Source organism: Nuphar pumila, chromosome 16, assembly GCF_984573655.1.
Source record: "Nuphar pumila chromosome 16, dmNupPumi1.hap1.1, whole genome shotgun sequence".
NCBI classification, from domain to species: Eukaryota; Viridiplantae; Streptophyta; class Magnoliopsida; order Nymphaeales; family Nymphaeaceae; genus Nuphar; species Nuphar pumila.
In genome coordinates this window covers 9,873,799-9,893,811 of record NC_143264.1, presented here as the reverse complement: position 1 = coordinate 9,893,811, position 20,013 = coordinate 9,873,799, and the positions used below count along the sequence as shown (strand labels likewise).

The 20,013-nt window shown below is 40.2% G+C and overlaps 2 protein-coding genes across 2 annotated transcripts; one reads left to right on the top strand and one right to left on the bottom strand.

Annotated features, from left to right (window-relative positions):
- Nucleotides 1-5,120: 5,120 nt before the first annotated feature.
- Nucleotides 5,121-7,179, top strand: LOC149812891 (ricin B-like lectin R40G3). The gene is made up of 4 exons (XM_089991508.1): nt 5,121-5,753; nt 5,852-5,974; nt 6,344-6,572; nt 6,856-7,179. Exons 1-3 carry the CDS (start codon nt 5,202-5,204, stop codon nt 6,569-6,571), a joined length of 903 nt encoding a protein of 300 aa, XP_089847634.1. The 5' UTR covers nt 5,121-5,201; the 3' UTR covers nt 6,572; nt 6,856-7,179.
- Nucleotides 7,180-17,987: 10,808 nt separating this feature from the next.
- LOC149812890 (polygalacturonase inhibitor 2-like) lies at nt 17,988-18,971 on the bottom strand. Its single transcript, XM_089991009.1, has one exon. The coding sequence runs from the start codon at nt 18,969-18,971 to the stop codon at nt 17,988-17,990; it is 984 nt and encodes a 327-aa protein (XP_089847135.1).
- Nucleotides 18,972-20,013: the final 1,042 nt, after the last annotated feature.

Here is a 20,013-nt window from a genome sequence, read left to right as displayed (position 1 = left end):
CTCTCCTGTGTTTATTTTTAGTAAATTACAAAAGGTCACTCAATTGATCAGCTGTTTCCTGAAAGCCACTCAACATTTTCATTGTTACATTTGACTGCTACCCTTTCACCCCCCATTTTTTGCTTCATACTTTGATCTTAAAAGCCAGTCAGTTGACCATTGTGTAGGAAGAAAAAAATAAGCTAAGATGCCCTCAACCTTTATTTCATTAAAGAAAAAAGATGGTTTATTCTATCAATATACGACAAAAAAAAAAGAATTACCTTAGGTAGATTAGATAACTTTTTGAAATGCATTAAGAAAAAACAGACATTTAAATGTGATGATGACCACAAAGCTTGTGTATTATACTTTCTAAGAGAAACTAACAATTTTTTTTTAGTTTCTTGTTGATCGAGAACATTGTATATGATCTCTGTGGTTTGTTTAGTCAAAACATACTTTGGATTGTCTTATTGTGTTCCTTGAGTAGTTTTTTTTTTTTTTTGAGTTAAAAAAATCAATGGCCTACAGTGCACCAACAATTAATTGGTGTGAGTTTATAATAGACAGGAGGGATTATCTTATCTCATCACCAAAGTAAAGTGAAATTTACGCATGAATTACGGGTTCATTAAGTGACCCGATTCTCGGCGAGGGTTCCTTGTCATTAAAAAAAGAATTGTCATCATTAACATAATTGTATACAACTGTGTCCCAAGTTGTTTTAACCAAGCAAAGTTTTAACATGAGCACACAACCACAAATATTATGGGGAATTCAAGATAAACTTGAATCGATTCCTAGTTGGCAGTAAGCATAAGCTAGAAAAGGCTTGTATAAAAATGAGTGTAAAGAAAGCACTGCTACGTGGGACCTCATCTGTGAACAGGACCTCAAATATTCTTGTTAAGAATTGTTCGAGTCAGGTTGGCTTCCAAGTTACGACGATGCTTCAACTTATTCTCGTGTCGTGTCCCTTGTATGATATTCTTAGTGAAAACTTACACACTGATGGCTTGTCTCATGACCTGTTAGCAATGCCCATTTAAAAGGATAAGAAAGTATAGATGACATACATTGTGAGGGAGGGATCCAATCGTCTCCAAATTAATCAGGATTTAGGAAGGGTTGGGAAGTCTGTGAACCAAACCGCTGTTATAGTTTGGATCGGATCCAACCTATATGTGACTCATATTGACCCGAGCACATAAAGGAACAAAGTGGCTGGGGCTTTTCAGTTCTTGGAGGTTATGGTTATAAGACAGTTATGAGAATGAGAAGAGCTCTCATAACTGACCATGAATGTGGACCTCCCACTACCCAATCTTCCACTATAAGTAGGCCACCATGGGACTTTGATGAGAGCTGCATGTGATACCCGTTTCTCATTCTCTCTGGATTCAAGGATTCCACTCACCTCTCAACTTGGGGGTCTGGGCTTATCGAGGGTAACGATTGACTGATAAGAATGCCGACAACCCACCTTCATCGAAGCTTCATTCAAATTGGTCATGGCCGCTTTTGGTAAGTGGTGTTCTCCAAGGCTATTTATGCTAACACAGTGTTCTGAGCCCACACTGTGTTTCTGCTGCATGTGTTACGGTTGTGGGTGTGTTGGCATCAATGTCGTGCTCGCCGAATCCATTAGTTGTATCTTCTCCCTCATCGAACTGCTGTTTGATTTATGAAAGTCAGTTGGCGAAGGGAGAGATGTCGACAGGAGGCCCATCACCATGCAGGGCCTTGTCGAGATCGGCAGTGGTCGCCGCTAGTGAGTAGGAATGCCGGGATAAATCTGGCCCACCCCACTCCTGCATTTTCTTTTTGTTTCCACCACTGGGATCACTTGCGGCTGGCCGTCAGTGATGGCAGCTATGGCCAACTACGTGGTTGTTGGCGACGTAGGCAGTGGGAGTGGGTGGTTCGCCCACTTTCCTCCTATATTTTTTCTTTTTTTTCTTTCGTTCTTTGTTGTTGCAGTCACCGGTGGATGGCTGAGGTTGATGGCAGCCGGTGGATGGCTGAGGTTGATGGCAGCTGGCCATTGGTGGTGGCAGATGTGGTAAAGGAAGTGGAAGGGGGGGGGGGGGGGGTGTAACCCTAACTACAAAAAAAAAAATGTATTTTGGGGTGGGGCGTAGGGTTTTCATTGTAGCACTATAGCTACAGTGACTCCTGACCTGATGGGACTCAATTCGAGCCCAAACCCATTAGTGGGTTTTTTGGGTGGATCAGGTTTGAGCCTCAGCTTGACGGGTGATACTAGGGTTCTGGGTGGACCGGGTCTGAGGCTGACCCGGCTCAGTTCAGGGCTTTTGGTTGGACCGAGTCTGAGCCCGACTCAGTGGGATCTAGTCTAGGACTCGGACCCTCTATAAGGGTTTCGAGTGGACCGGATCTGTGTCCGAATCGGTCAGATCTGGTTCTAAACTCAGACCCATTTTTGGGGTTTCGGGTAGACCAGGTCTATCCTTGACTTGGTCGGACACAGACCCATTTTTGGGGTTTCAGGTAGATCGAGTCTGTCCCTGACTCGGTTAGACCCAGTCCTGGACCTAGACATATTTTAGGGTTTCGAGTGAACCGGGTTTGTGCCCGAACCGATCATACTCAAATCCATTTTGGGTGGATCAGATCTGTCATTGACTTGGCTCGACTCAATCCAAGACCCAGACCCACTATTTGGGTTTCGGGTGGACCGGTCCTCGACTTGATGCGACATACACCCATTACAAGGTTTTGGGTGGACCGGGTTTGAGTCCTTGGGACTCGGGACCTGTTCTGAACCTGAACTGGGCGTCCGGTTTATGGGCAACTCGAGTTTGGATCCTTGGATCTAGCCCGGGTCACAAGTCTGATTTGGTGAACTGGGTCAGGATCTATGGGACAGATCAAGTCTAAAATCGAACCCTTTTACCCCTTTATAGAACAAAACTGATTAAAAAACATACTCGATCTTTCTGGGATCGATTCAGACACTTTGTAATCGGTTCAAAGTATTTTGGAACCAATTTAGGGCTTTTTATGATCAATTCAGGGTTTCTAGGATCGATTCATGGGTTTCTATGACTAGTTCTGAGTCTTTAAGGGCCCATTCAAGGCCATTTCCAGACTTAGTCCCAGGTATTACTTGTAAAAGCATGCTTTTGTAATTTCTCTCATACTTTCATATGATATTTTTATCATGGATGGTGGCTTTAACAAGATATTATGTTTATTTCATATTATTTTGAGTTGTCCATGATATTTAAGCATGAGATTATAACTGAATTCAAAGTATATGTGTTGTGGTATGCTTTGCAATATGAATATACTTATAATAATAGATTTCGATTGACTCACTCTTGCAATCATTAAACTGATCTGAGTTATGTTGATTAAGGGTTTTTTGGACTATGTACCCAAAGACAGGTCATTGTCTTCCAAATTCACATAAGATATAATGGTAGGTATGTACACCAGCCTATAAAGCAAGTTTATCAGCCCATGAAGCATGTTCATACTCAAATATACAATACCAAATTGTCTCTGGTTACATAATCTACTAGTTTCATCAATTAAGTATCAATTTTTTTAGAATTAAGAAGGTAAAACAATTCTGAGTATTATTGTTTTCACCAAAGTGGAATGATAATGACCCTATTATGCTTGCTTTAAAAATAAATAAATAATAAATGATCTCATGTTTACCTTTTAGATATAAAGCTTATATAGAGCAATTAACCCACTCTTATAGACAATAGCAAAACTAATGAGGAGGTTGATTATGAGAAGTGAGAGCGCTCAACTAGGTTTAGCTTGTTGCTTTTGCAATTATGAGTGATTATGAATATTTGAAATATCTCTCACTATAAGACTGAATTTTTTTTGAAAGCCATTGATGCAAAATTTATTGCTCTATACGATACTTCATCTCAGGCAATATGGATTGAATACTTTATTTTAGGTCATGATATTGTGGATTCTATTGAAAGGTCACTGAAGATCTTTTGTAATAATGAAGCTATTGTGTTTTTTCTCTTATAACAAGAGCTCGACTTCGTGTAGACACGTGGAGTTAAAAGTACTTTGTTGTTAAAGAAAGATCTGAAAATTATTGATATAATCGGCACAAATAAAATGACTATAAATTATCTTACTAAAAAATAATTGTTGTGATAACGATGGTGATGATGATAGTTGTAGAGAAGTAATAGTAACGATGATGGTGCTTGTGATAATGGTGAAGAAGTGGTGATAGCAATGATGATAATGGAGAACAAGTTGGTGATGTCGTGATGATGGTGGCAACGGTGATAAGAATGATGAGAGTGAAGTAAAAAAAAAATAGTAAAAAAATAAATCTTACATTCGAGAATTGCGATTAGTTTAAATTGAATTCAGTTTCTTTGAAATGGTAAGTTTTGTTATAACCGTGCTTCAGTGAAAAGGTAAAATCATAAAAATTGCCTTCAAGTTTGGACAAAATTGGGAGAGTGTCCAAAAAATATTATGATATCTTGTGATTGTTTTGTAAAATAACATTATTTTAAAAATAGTACAATCATTTTTTTATATGTTTTGCTTTTGTGAAGTATACATATTTTTTAAAGCAAGACACTGGGTCTGCCAAACCCAGCTTGACTGTTGAATAAAAAACAAAATAAGTTTGGCTGATTGTGAGGTGCTGTGCAAATAAGATTCAGTTTCAAAAATCTCATGAAAACTCTTTGTGTTCTCACACAAATTAGATTTACTTTCTGAAACTAGTCATTTTCCACTTTCTAGTTAGGGTACTTTTAAGTTTGGTTGCTTTGCAAAATGAGATTCACTTTGTAAAGTGTATGATGAAGTGTAAATCTTATGTGATAAACCAAAAGTAAGAAAGAGTTACGGTGCCGACAAAACTGACGCTACCAACGCACCGTAACACAATTATGTGATTTTGAAGCCCCACCAAAATCAATGAAAAAGATTTCCACTAAAACCACGAGAAAATAAAAATTGACAGACAACCCATCAAGCAAACTGTTGTCATCAGCATAAAAGATCCAAAGTCAGACTCCCCTTGAAAAATACAGACCTCAACAGTGGCTTTAACAGGTAAAGGTGTCACCTATTGCATTTATATATATCATTGACCCTGTCAGACAAAAGAAGCAAGCTATTCCATCTACCTTGATCAGAAGAGAGAGAAAACAATATCTCCCCCGTCGCTCACAGATTTAAGTGAAGGAACAATGGATTACCCATTTGGTCATCATCACAGTAAGCACGCTCATCATCACAGAAAGGAGGAAGAAGAAGAAGAACAATACCGTCCCCGTTCCGATCCTCGCCGTGAGGAACTATATGATAGACCTCCCCCTCCATTTGGCGCTCGCCGTGAGGAACTATATGATAGACCTCCCCCTCCTCCATTTGGCGCTCCTCCTCCTCCCCTACCCATAGATCCAGAGTTCTACCCCCAGCAGGGCCCTTATTCCTTTGATTATGGGTACGCTCCACCACCACCACCACCACCTGCCTATGAATCATATCCAGAGGGCTATTCAAGAGTGGAGCATGTTGGTCATGAGGAGGGCCTTCCCCCACCTGAGCCATACCCTTCTGCTGTCCACAATGAGAGCCATCACTGGTTCCCCACGTTCCACCGCCATGAACATGCTCCACAGAGCAGCCCTCAGGGTCAGACTCTGAGGGTCTTCTGCCAGGCTGAGACCGAGTATTCCATGACCATAAGGGATGGTTCTGTGGTTCTTGCACCGACCAACCCTGATGATCCTTATCAGGCATGCTTCCCAATTTTTTTTTTTTTGTGATATGTTGGTGCTTTTTCTACCTTTGTTTTATTTGGAATGAGAGTTAATATGGGGGTGAATGTGTGCAGCACTGGATCAAGGATGAGAAGTACAGCACGAGAGTGAAGGATCAGGAGGGGTTTCCCAGCTTTGCGCTTGTGAATAAGGCAACTGGTCAAGCCTTGCAGCACTCGGTTGGAGAGACGCAGCCGGTCTCTCTCTCTCTCTCTCTCTCTCTCTCTCTCTCTCTCTCTCTCTCTCTCTCTCTCTCTCTGTATGTGTGTTTTATCAGAGAATTATTTGTCTTGTGGGTATTTGAAAATTCCTCTCTCTCTCTCTCAATATGTGGATGTCGGCCATTTCTTTTCTTCAACCTTCCATCTGTTATGGATGATCAAAACTTCTTTCATTATGTTATCTCATTGATCTGTATGCATTGGAAAACATGATCACCACTCTGTCTCAATTTGCCTGTGTATACAGCTTCTTGCGTTCAATAAAATTTTCTTACATTTCACATAGCAGAGTTGTAATTCATTAATAGGGAATTGATTTGGCGGATTGTCAATTATTGCTGGCAGGTTCGGTTGACTCGCTATAATCCGGATGAGCTGGATCAGTCGGTTCTTTGGACGTTAAGTAAGGACTTAGGCCAGGGTTTCAGAACAATCAGGATGGTGAACAATATAAAGCTCAATTTGGATGCCTTCCATGGGGACAAGGACCACGGAGGAGTAAGGAACGGCACAATCCTTGTGCTGTGGCAATGGGCCAAGGGAGATAACCAGAGGTGGAAGATCATGCCTTAATGTAAGTTTCTACATGAAGTTTGATTAGGACTGAATGTGACTGAATCTTCAATTTTTTTCTCTTTTCTTTTCTACATCATACAGTTATTCTCTACATCATACATTGTTTGAAGCAAGTCCATAATATTGTTAAGTAGATTGTAAATTTTCCTTTTTTCAATTATATGACCATTCATCTACCACCAACTTTAGTACGTATGCATAGATATCAGCAGCATGACCATTTTTGAATGCTGTTGATCAACAGTATCTGCTTGTTCTCATAGTTTGTCAATTCATTGCAGGAGTGGAGGTGCTTCTCTGATCAGAAGCCTTTGACATGGCCTACCATGGAAGAGATGGAGTTTCACCCTTTACCTTGACTGTTGGACACTTTGGTATTTTCATTTGTGTTTGGAAGTTAAGCGTGCCTGTTTTTATTGGATACTCCTGCTTTGATTTCTAGGGAGTTGTCTTTTCTCCTTTTGCCTCGCAATTTGGGATGGTTCCTGGGCACGAAGACTGTTGGCCTTTCTGTGAGTGTTGTGAACTTGCTGGGCATAGACATGGTCTGGAAAATATTAATAAATATAATAATATTATAGTAATTACAGTGATAACAACAAAAACTGTTGGGAATGGTGGGATTGAACTGCAGCGATCAATTTCTAGAGCATGTCTATGCTGAAAGGGTTTCTTGAATGCTGTTAAACACCATTTTGTATTTATGCTTCAGTGGATCTGAATATGAGTATCAGTTATAGCTATTATGGATTTATGTTATACTGCAAATTGGGCTAGTTCTTTATACCATTCCTATTAACACAAAGACACATGGATATGTAGTGAATCAACATTGTGCAGGAAAATGCCGTTATTTACTTTCCTTCAGTTGTCTTAAGCTACCCTCTTTTGTTAGGTAGGCACTGACTTGACAAAAGGTGCACCCTGAGGATTGAGGCTGTCAATTAAACGGGTTTCACTAGAGCTTGAAAACCCACTTAGGTAATCCCAATAAGATATTTGTTATGCCAGTGGAATCAACACATTAGTTGGATTCAGGCCTATGGGTGTTTCTTGGTCATATCTCAATCAGGCCGATGAATTAGTACGAGCATTTTATTTTAAAAGAATGGGGAGTTCCTGATTAAGGCAGGTTTGGTTCATGGCCAGTTCAACCCATATAAGCTACTTAAGACAGATCTAGATTAAAGACTTTGGAGCAAGTGCCTTAGCCCATACCTGTATCCATTGTTCCTTCGGAACAAGAAGAGATGTTTCATTTCATAAAGGTCTGCCAAAAGATCACCATATGTTTTGATCAGAGTTACCGGAAGCTTCTTAGATAGGTGGGAAACCTACTTTCCGGAAACTTCGGAAGCATGATACTCTACACTTTTGAAACTTGATGAGAATCTCGATTCTTTCATGCCTCTCCTATCCTTTCCACACACTCCATCTATTCTTCTTATATGTTCACTTTACTTTTCATGTTTTTTATGTGTTTTCTTTCACGTTGCTCGCCGGCTTCCATGTCCTTTCTCTAAATTGGCAATCATCATTTTTAGATTTTTTTAAAAATCTTAATTCTTACGCTAAAAATCAGAAATTTTAGAAGTCACTTTTATTTTAGTTTTTATTTGTGTTTCATTTTGATTCTCATTCAATTGTTATATTGCTTTTTTTATTCCTCTCGAATTACTTCCTATACATTTTTTTAAATATCTTGCTTCTCGCTTCTGGCTTCCGGTTCTCAGTATGACAACCTTGGTTTTGAGTGCATAGCTGGACAAGGGTACAATGATGTAAGGAAGATGACCGTCACTCATTTGAACAGCTTCTGATAGAGAGAGTTGAAAAGTTTTTGAGATAGGAAGATCAGGAGCTGACATTTGGAGAATAGCCAACCTGACTTGGACTTTCATAATGAGTCTGGTTGGTTAATTGGTTCAGAAGTTCTCTGTGTGGTTGGAGAACTTGAAGTCCCTCTAGTGGCAGTTCAAAGAGTTGGGGACTCTAGGATGATGTCATCAGTCATCTTCTGCGAATGCAAGCAGGTTGGTGTTGCCAGCTAGTGTTATATCATTAGATAAGGATCCAGGTTTGAATCATAAGCTCTTAGCTTTGAGGGAGGCCATGGAATGTGGAGTTACATATCAGCTAGTCAGTGTTAGAATTTTTGTTTAGGAAATCTTCATGATGGAAAATCTTGTGATATTGTAAAAAATCTGGTTTTTAGGAAAATCTCAGTATAGTATTAGTATATAGAACAATATGATAATAGAAATAGAATATATATATAGAGTTGAGCATAGGTGCTTGAACATTAGGTGCTTTCGATACGATCTTGATGGTTTTTTCAGGGTTTTTTTGTTTTATTTTTAAATTTTGACAGTATAAATGTGATTTACGAACTTGATTTTATAGGGATCAGCTCTTGAAGTGTTCGATTCCGACACATGGGTGGGTTTTTATGATATTCGAAAAATCAACTGTCCTAAATCTTTGTAAATTTTTGAGGCTCCAAATATCATTTTTTTTCATCGAAAAGCATATGATCGAGGCGTGGATTCCTCGTAAAACGACCATGCCTAACACATTTATAGGGTCGAAATTGCAAAATAAAATCAGAAGAATAGAAAAACCCATTGAGCACATACCCCAAGCAGCTAATGTTCAAACACCTATGCTCTACTCTCTCTCTCTCTCTCATATATATATATAGAGATATATAAGTTTGAATGTTCGGGAAGAGACCCAAACTTCAAAGTGATTGAAGCCCTGTTCTCAGTCAATAAGTAAAAAACACAAAGTTTTATCTATTAAAAAATGGTTACTTTTATAATCCCACGAAACACCTTACTTAAAGCACATTGTCTCTCATTTAAGCTCTCTCTCTCTCTCATAAGAAAAACTCATAATACATGTTTCATTAAATGCAATACTTCTCCTCTTAGTTACCAGTGAAATGACAGGACAACCACATCTCTCTCTCTCTCTCGCGCTATATATATATATATATATATATATAGTTGCGCACTTGACTCACTTAACCACCTGAGTACACATGAAATTGTGTATCGAACCGGTGTCTATTAGCACTGAAATGGTCAATGAACTGATTTTGCCAGACACTCAGCGTTTAAGGCACCTCAACGCCGGCTAGTGTGTTGTACAATATCTCTGGAACCTCCTCCAATGCATCCTGAATCAGACTATTCGGCCTCACCGTCCTCGACCTTACTATCACACATACATATTTAGGGCTTTATACTTGTGGTCCTTGGTCCATACCTCGGCACAGTGGTAATATAGACACTTTTTGCGACACTCCTCTATGTGACACTCCTCTATGTGTTTGCGTGACAGTCGCTTCACCCCTAACTTAGGGTGTGCATATATCGTCCATCCCTGTTGTGTAGGGTGATTCATGGCCCGCTCATTGGACTTGGGAGAATCGGTTTTGTGTGTGGGGAGGGACACAATCCTGTTAGAGGTCGGGTTCCCTTGGGACATGTACCTCTAACTGGATGTCCCACTTGGCCCGATCTAGCGCGAGTTTATCAAGACAGTTTTTTCTCGACCATTCGTGCCAATTCAAGACCTTACATAAGGGAGATAGGTCTCACAACTTGTACCTCGATTTGTAGGTTCGGTTTGAAACCCACAATAAACATTTCAATCAACAATTCTTGGGGCCACCTAGTAACAAGGTTACTGGTTCTCTCAAACTTTTCTTGGTAATCGATAACGTTGCTATGTTGGAGGATCTTGGACAAGGAGACATGGTGATTGGTGTAAGCTAATGAATCAAAGCGGATCACTAGGGCTCTGGAAAAACCCTCCTAAGTAGGCATTCCCAGTTGGGACTCTAACCAGTGTTAACAACAGATAGCTTCTTCCTTAAAGCAAATCGAAGCAAAGGCCACCCAGTCCCCTTTAGCATCATGCATGCACACGGCCGGATAAGTATGAGTCTTTTGTACGTAAGACAAACACGTTCGGGAACAATGGTCGAGCACCCGGGTTGGTCAGACCCTTCCAAAAGTGCCTAAGTTGCACTGAAATACGTTTCCAACTTGGTGCAAACTTGTAAAGAATTCAGCCTCACGTCCATAAAGTTGTTGGGACTGTTGTCCGGCTCTTTGGAAACCCAAAAATATGATGGGCACAAAAAACAAAAATCAAATCCTTCGGGTTCGGGTTAGATCAATGTTGGATCTGATCTAACACTGCACACGATAAGTCCTACACTATAACATTTAAGGATAATTCAAAAAATCCCACCCGTGCATCGAATCGTACCTAAACAGAACCGAGAAGGGCATGGACCCTTGCTGCATCTGACTGGGGAAGTCAACTGGTCGACGCCCCGATCGACGTGGCTCGTAGGAATGCAGAACTTTGATACCAAATGTCAAAGTTTGATCTCTCAAGGAGGCCAACTTTGTGGACCTGGGTTCGCTGATGAGGCACAACTTCGAGAGAGGTCCATGCGCCCGACGAGAACACCGTGCGTGACTTGGGCATCAAGTCGGTTCATTGCACCACAGAGGATACACTGTGACAACAACAACAATAGGGAGTGAAGGGCGGTGTGTTCGGTTGCAGCTAGACACGATGAAGGTGGTTGACAAAGGAGAGAGAGTTAGACGTGTCCTAGGGCAGGGGACACAGTTAGGGGCGAGTCAGCTAGGAGAGAGAGGGTTGTCTTTCCAATTGGTTCATAGAGGGAGCATGAGGGATGCATGCTGTTGGGGGCACGGGTGGTCAATGTGATCAGTAGAGGAGAGAGAGGGCCGTCTCTCCCGAGGCTGGCTCACATAAACAGGGTAACAGGCATCCCTCCAAGACAACAACTGGTGGGGGAGAAGAGTCTTTTCCTCAACACAACAAACTAGAGCAAAAAAATGATATTTAGAGGTTGAACTCAATAAATCTCATTAAAAAATACCTAAGCTAAGCGCCTCTATAAATAGGTTTACAAAAGGACTAAAATGTAAGATATATATACAATCCCATCTTAGATGAGATTCCATGAGGGCATCTCGCCATAGTCTCTACCCCTACCCTTCTATAGTCTCTGCATGGGTAGTATTCCAAGCTGAGTTGGACTTTTGATAATTTCACAGAGTCCTAACCTGAGTGGGATAGGTTGGACAACTGAATTGGGGCGAATCCTGGACTGGGCAGGTCCAACTCTGAGACAGGTCGGACATAGAGCAGAGAAGGGTCTGTAACACATATTCACTAGCTAGTGTCATAAGTTTTGTTCTCAGGGTTCATGATGAAAAGTACAAAAATAATGAAAAAAAGAAAAAAATAAATCCTTATTGCTACTTAAGACCAGTCCTAAATTGCTCAAGACTCCTAAAATCTAGGATCTTTTTGGGCCAAAAGAAACCTCGAAATCCAAGTTTTATGGAACTACTGAGAAATGATGAAAGATCAAAAGGAAAAAATAACAAAAAGTCTCAACAAATACAAATTATTAACAAAAAACGAAGAGGAAAAATCCTAGAAAAATACGAAAAAATAGAGGACGGATCTAGCATTAAAAAACTTACTCAGTTCTGGTACACTACAAGAAAAATGTGGATTAGCGACAAATGCTATCCGTCGTTAATCCATTGCTAAATATCTTAACGACGGATAGCGTCTATCGCATATTTCTCATCGCTAATTAGCGACAAGAATGATTTGTCACTACTTTCGTCGCTAATTTGCGACAAATTAGCGACAGACATGATCTGTCGCGAGTCCGCCGCTATTTTAAATTAGCGATGGATAATATCCATCGCGAGTTCGTCGTTATTTTAAATTAGCGACGGATATTATCCGTCACTAAATTTTTTTAAAAAAATTGCTCCTTGCCGGGCGGTATTCTGGCAGCAATAGGCCGGACTTGTACCACACCACACATGCGTTGCACCCGAGTGGCCCGGCCTGCCACTGCAAGGTCTTTTGCATAGAATCAACGCGCTCTCCAGCACGCTCTCCCAACCTGGTTCCCTGCTTTTCTGGCCCAGCTCACCATTGTGGGGTCTTCTGCACAACGCAGAAGAGTGCACCTCCGAACCAGTGCACTCTCATGCGCACTCTCTGGCACCCTCTCGACCTGGTTCCCTGCTTGTCCGACCCGACCCATCACTGCGGGGTGTTCTACACAATGCAATGACTACACCTTCGAACTGACGTGTTCTCCGGTGCCCTCCCGACTTGGTTCCCTCGCTTGTTCATCGACCTGAAACCAGAACCCCCAATAGAATCGTTAGGCCGGGAACAAAAAGTCATTCTCGGAAAAGAAAACCACTTACCGGACCGAAGAGGTCGGGCCGGCCTGGTCCTCCAGTGCCTGCAGGTAACTCTGACTCCTTTTCTTCCTCGCGTTCCTCTGCCAAGAAGTTGTCCTCGTTCGAGAAGTCAATGAGGTCCTCCACGAAATAGTCGATTTAAATTTTGCACGGGGAGAGAGGGAAAATTTCGCGCCTTAAATGGGTTGGTTTAAATCGAAAAGTAGCGACAAAATTTTTCTGTCTCTAATCCGTCGCTAATTAAGGATGAATTATAGACAAAAATTTTCTCGGTAATCTTCTCGCTAATTAGCGACAGATTCATGACAAAAATATTTCGTCGCTAATTAGCATTTTCATGGCGACGAAATTTTTTTGTCTCTAATCTGTCGCTCATTAGTGACAGAATTAGCGAGAGAAAACTTTTCATTGCTAATTTTGCAAATATTTCGAATGTTATCGACAGATAGTTTTCTCTCGCTATTTCGTCGTAAATTTGCAACAAAAAATTCATCGCAAATGTCTGTCGCTAATTAGCATTTTTCTTGTAGTGGTAGATGACATCGACAATCGTGACAAGTATGTTGTATTCCTAACTGTAGTTGATCATCACCACCCTTCTGATCTCTACATATCTTTTGAATGGCTAAAAAATATAATAAAATAAAAACTAATGCAAGAAAATTAGTATAAGCAATCTACTCTTCAACAAGGAAATGCGAGAGAAAAAAGTGTAAATTGAAAAAAAGAAAAGAAAAATAAAACCCTAGGGTTTTAAGATAGGACTCTCCATGGTGGTAGAGAGAGAGAGAGAGAGAGAGAGAGAGAGAGAGAGAGAGAGAGAGAGAGAGAGAGAGAGAGAGAGAGAGAGAGAGACGAAAGTAATTCAACATTACCACTCATGAAGATCAACAAAATGTTGAACCCATGAACTGAACAAGAGCAAAAGCCAAAACAAATAAAGAAAGCACAAGAAAAAAGAACATCAGACAGATAAAATGGGCTCACGCCGGAGCCGCTTGCCCAGATTGCGACAAAGGATAGGTAGCTTCAGCAGGAGGGAGTGGAAGATCACTAAGATGCATACGCAAGATCACATAAACATCTACCAAGATTTTATGCACCAGGTTTTGAATGTTAACTGGAATATGACAAAAATGAGCATCGTTTCACGCCATCAAACCACCAAGAAGTAAGCAACCATGTCCGCCAGATGAACCTCCACCTCTTGCTGCACCTAATACAAATCGGCCCCAAGATCAGATCTAACGCAAAGGACTCCTCCTTAACAAATACTTCTGGATGCCTTCAGGTCCTGCTAAAGATTTTCACAAATATTGGGCAAGACCAGGACAAGTGAAACGTAGATTCTTCTGTAGCTTGATAAAGCATGCACCAACTCGGGAGCTGAATGCCCCACTTCTTTAAATTACTATAGGTCTAGATCCTATCGTGCAAAATTAACCAAGCCAGGACTCCAGAGCGGGGAGAAGGACCCTTCACCCAAAGCACATCCTCAGGCAACCAATCAGCCCCTAGCGGTAGCAACGATCTATAGACTTTTTTTGTGAGAAACTCTCCGCTTGGTGCCAATGCCCACTGCAACCACTACCAAAATTTCTGGAGTCCTCAAAATGGTCTCTAAAGCAGGCTAAAGCCCTCAACCACGATTTACGCAAGTGCGAGAGTGCCAAACCTCGGGTTCCCAGACGAACCGGGATAAGAGCTGGATCCCCATATTTAGCAAGAAGCAAACTAGCACAAGGGTTATCCGGTTGGTGGGCCAACCAACATTGAGAGATAGAGAGAGAGAGATATGAAATGAGAAGGAGCCTTGAAAAAAAGAGGGGGCGACAAGTAGGTGAGGTGTGAGAGTTATGAGTCCGATGTAAATGATTCCAGTCATTTTATCCATGGCAAGTTGATGGTTTGGATCTATGCGATGTAATTATGAAGCCATGATGGTGGTCGAGGACGGTGATGGCTAGAGAGAGGGTCAGAAGATGGCGGCAAGAGTTTAATTGAGAGAGAGAGAGACTTAGAGGCCTGTGACGGTGGTGGCTAGCGATGGTGGTGGTCAGCATCGATGATCGTGGTGGACGAAGAGAGAGGAGAGTTTGGGAGTGCTGAGATAGAGAAAAGAGAGAAGGAACTATAATGGGTAAAGTTGGGGTTGCGTGAAAAAGACTCTACCCCTAACATGTGGGGTAACCCTAATAAAACTAGGGCCATCCGATCTGAGTTGATTGCACAATAGTTTAAAGGGTTTACATATTTCAGAGATCCTATATAATATGTTTGATGGTATGAATCGAGATTTTCACAGGTTTTTTGTAAATCTAATCCTGCAGATGCATTTGACGTGGTCTATTTGTTATGAATCGATTGTTGGATCATTGTAATCGAATCAAGAAATGTGATTTTTATGCTTGAATATTTATGAAAATTTTAAGTCATTTATTTGCAACACTTAAAAGATCCTTCTTATATAACGAAAACATATTTCAGTTAATATATATATATATATATATATATATATATATATATATATATATATATATATATATATATATATATATATATATAGAGAGAGAGAGAGAGAGAGAGAGAGAGAGAGAGAGAGAGAGAGGAGACTAAGGTCAAGCCCCAAATTGGGGCCTCAAACCCTCAGCAAAGCAAGAGTATGGTGAAATATGAAAAGAAGGGCAAACTGGTAATCTTTTAATGACTAATGATATTTAACTATGATAAAACTGAGAAGGCGGCCTTTTGGAAATTTATTTCTAACTAAAGCGGTGATTAGTAAAACAACACAATTTAAGTTCTTTGGCTGGCCACCCTGTGGTCCACATAAGTGGGTCTGAGAAGCTTTGCACAGAATGTGAAGTGAGGAGAGAGACTAGGAAAATGCCTTGATACGTACAACATCGAGTATTGAGGAAGAACAAGAATAACCAAACAAAAATTAACAAGAGACGTTAGCAAGATGTAACTTTTCTTTCTTTTGACAAAAAAAATAGAAAACGACGGTATTGTGAGACAAAAATGATGGCTTTTAAAAAAATCCACTATTTGTCAAAATCTTTTCGAAACCACAAATGTTGAGTATCAGAAAAACTATTTTAATCTTCGCATGCGTAGGCTTCTTGAGGATATGTACATTTTTTTTGTGATAGAATTTAGTACTAAATTTTGACCTAAAATGAAAAGATTTTGAAGAAACGCAAAAAAGAACAAAGAAACTAGATAAAAATACATTTTCAACGATATCTGAATTATTAAAAACTTGATGAACAAGTGTTGAGATACATCCTTAACAACGTTTCAAAAAAAAAAAGATGAACATACATGATTGTACTAAACCCGGTTATTCTATGCTATTTTTCGGCCAGCTGCATCGAAAATTCAGAAAAAACAATAAAAAGGGTAGACATATCGACACTTTAGCATTTTAAGACCAACTAGTTCACCTTGATTTGATAAGACATATCGACACTTTATCTTTCAAACACCAGCAAGATCACCCTGATCTCATGAGTAGTTTGAGAGAAACATTTTATGAAAGATAGACTTTTTGACTCCATCACACTCTTTGATTAAAAGGTATATTCATATGATTAAACTCGCAAAATTTGCATAAAATATAAGAAAAAAACAATCAATATTTGCGAGGATGAGAAAGTCCGCATATATTTTATGTGAGAGTGATGAAGTCCGCATATATTTTATGCGAAGATGAGAAAGTTCACATATATTTTATTCTCATATGAGGAAGTTGATATATATTTTAGGCGAGGATGAAAAAGTCTGTATATATTTTATGAGGAAAACTACCCGATATCCGCATTAAATATATGCAGATTTCCTCATATTCACATAAAATAAGTACAAACTTCCTTATCCTCGCATAAAATATATGTGGACTTCCTCATATTCACATAAAATATATGCATACTTTCTTATCCTTGCATAAAATATATGCAAACTTCATCATTCTCACATAAAATATATGCAAACTTCTTCATCCTCTTAAATAATGGTTACCATTTGCTTATATTTTATACGAATTTTGTGAGGTTTGCAAAAAAATCATGTAAATATATCTTTTAGTCAGAGGGTGCGATTATTGAAAAGTACTCATCAGATGAAGGTAATCTTGGTTGTGTTGGAAAGCTAATGCGTCAATTTGTCGGCCCTTTTTATTATTTTTTTGAATTTTTGGTATAGGTGACCAAAAAATAATATAGAATAACTATGATTTTATGAAGTCCTTCATTTTTTGAAAGATAAACTATTCAGTTGTTGCAGGTCTGCAGAGCATATTTTTTTTTTTCAGTTTTGAAACTCAGAAACTAGAGCTCTTGAAGGGTTTTTGGTTCTAACTCAAAACAAAAAAGTTACATGCTTATGTCTCAGCTTTCCAACAACTACAAAAACACAAGTTTTTGATGTCGGATTGAAGAGATACATATATGAGAACATAGATTGTTTTGCATAAAATAGTCACATATTCAAGAAATTTTTTTGTATATATTTAGAAAGTCCGAATGTGCAAAGGGTGAAAAAGACTTTTAAAAATCGAACATTTGCGATTAATTGGACACGTGGAGGTGGACACGTGGAGGATAGTAAAAATTGTGGGTCATTTTAGAAAACACATCATTTTCTGAAAAAAAATTATATGAAGTATCGTGGTAAAGCTTGTATTAATTTTCATTTAAATGCATAATCTCTAATTTTTTTTTTTTTTGTAAAAAATATCTTTATCCTTCTTTTCGTTTAAAAAAAACTTTCAATAGAAAAACAAATTTTCAAAGAACAATTCCTCAAGCAAGAAAAGTGCATTTCCAAATGTCAACAAAAGTTTAATTTCACTTGAGGGAAGTGAGCTTTTTTATGAAGTTTTTGAAGAATGACAGAAAGAAACTTATGGTTTCATGCTTTTGAAGCAATTTCATAAAATTAAGCTCCTAATAACCAGAAGATCATGTCTAGATTTTATAATTCTCTCGGATTACATTTTATGGAAATAATATATTATCATTATTCATAAGGTTTGGCCATCCTTAGATTATTGACACAACCTTACAGCATACAAAGCCCGTGAGAGAGAAGATAGAAGCAAGCTACAACTATTGCTTGGCTTAACACATGACAGAAAGAGGTGGGCCACAGAGACAGCTGTTATGCAAGTATGATGAGCTGTCAAACTTTCTCATGGGACCACCTTCAGGGATTCTTCCGCAAAGCCTGTTATAGCTCACATTGAAAGCGTCCAGGCTCACCACATCGACAATCTCCTCGGGGATGCTGCCACGTATCATGTTATGAGAGAGATCGACGGTTTGGAGGTTCCCTGTGGGGAAAACAACAGCCGATAGATCGAAATCGAATAAGTTCCGAGACAGATCGATGTAACCCAATGATTTCGACCGGTTGTTGAACAGATGAGACGGGTCGCCTGTGAACCGGTTCCTCTGCAGATCGATGTGCTCAAAATCATTGTCTCCGACGGATTTGGGCACGGGTCCGGAGAGGCTGTTGTGAGAGAGGAAGAGTGAGGTGCCCTTGAACCGGCCAAAGGACTCGGGTATCGGACCGGTCAGCTGGTTCCTGTCCAACCGTAACCACGTCACTTTTGGGAGCTCACCAAGATACGGTGGTATGGAACCGGTGAGTCGGTTGTAAGAGAGATCAAGGAAGCTCAGGTTAGGGAGTTCACCGAACCAAGTGGGGATGGGTCCGGTGACACCAGTCCAGATGATACGGAGGAAATAGAGATTTTTGAGGTTGGCTAATGTTGGAGGGATTGACCCAGTGAGGTTGGGGCATTTGTGTATGGTAAGCATTTGCAAGTATGAGAGCAGGCCGATGGATGGGGGGATCCTGCCAGACCCACAAACGTCAAGCTCCACCACTCTGCTGGTGTTGATATTGCATCTTACACCGTACCACCGGCAACAATCGATGTTGGGCATCCATGAAGGGTTGGAGTAGTTGGATTCCTTATTGACTTGATCTAGGACTTGTCTGTCTTCGGGGTGGCACAGCCATCGGGCGGCGGTGGCCGTCGGAAGAGTGGCGGAGGAAATAATGGTGAGGAAGATTAGGAGGTAGGAGGAAAACATGGCCGAACCGGCAAGCATTCCTTGGTAACGAGTCCTATAGAAAGTCAGTTTGGTTGTCATTTTTTATATAGAGCTAGGGGGAACGATACGTACGTAGGGGTGTCAACAGGTCGGGTTTGGTTTCGAACTCGGATGGAACCAGACCCAAGCCTCATTTGAGAGGATGGTACCCGGGTTCAGAACTGGGTCTAATCGAAACCCACCACAAGAGAAACCATACCTGCATCCTCCTATATAAGGATTACATGAACCAGACCCACACCATACCTGGTAAATTAATAATTTTTGTATCATTTTTACATTAAAAATTATGGATCTTGATCAGAACTCGGGTCAGGCTTGGGTTTGTTATGAAATTTCACAAACCATACTCGGATCCATATATTAATCGGACCTGCTTTATTTATAACCAAACCCTAACCCTATAGGATTTGATACTGGCCGGGTCCGGGTCAAATCCTACCCTGTGACACCCTACGCAGTACGTAGTCTTTCAACTAAGGCGGTGAGCCCTTTGGATAAGAGATGCTTTGATGGAGCCCACAGTATGGTGGTGGCTGGGAAGGATTGAACTTGGTTATAGACCTTTCACTGTCGTGCCAAGCTTTGCACTGGACATTGTTGCCACCTTGGTTTTCTCTGACAGAGGAGGTATCAGTAAAACTGGATTTAAAACCTTACCAGTAAAAAACTACTTTTAGATAACCAAGGGGTTTGGCGCAGTGGGATGAGGGCCTAGACCGGTAGGTTTAAATCCTATGGGCGTCACCTCTTTGCATGAGTTGAAGCTTGGCGATTCCTTGGGGCAGAGGGGTAAGCCCTCGGAGCTGAGCTAGCGTAGCTAGGTCTTTGTGCTTAGGGTGGTTTCTCCGAGTAAAAAAAACCTACTTTTACAACCAGGAAAAAGATAAAAAAATAAAACGTTCATTCGCGATGAACATAAAGAATTATATTCAGGGGAAGAACTTTACAAAAGAACTCAAACATAGGCCTCATTTTATGGATTAAATCAGGTTCAAATTAATGGGGTCGGTGCCATCAA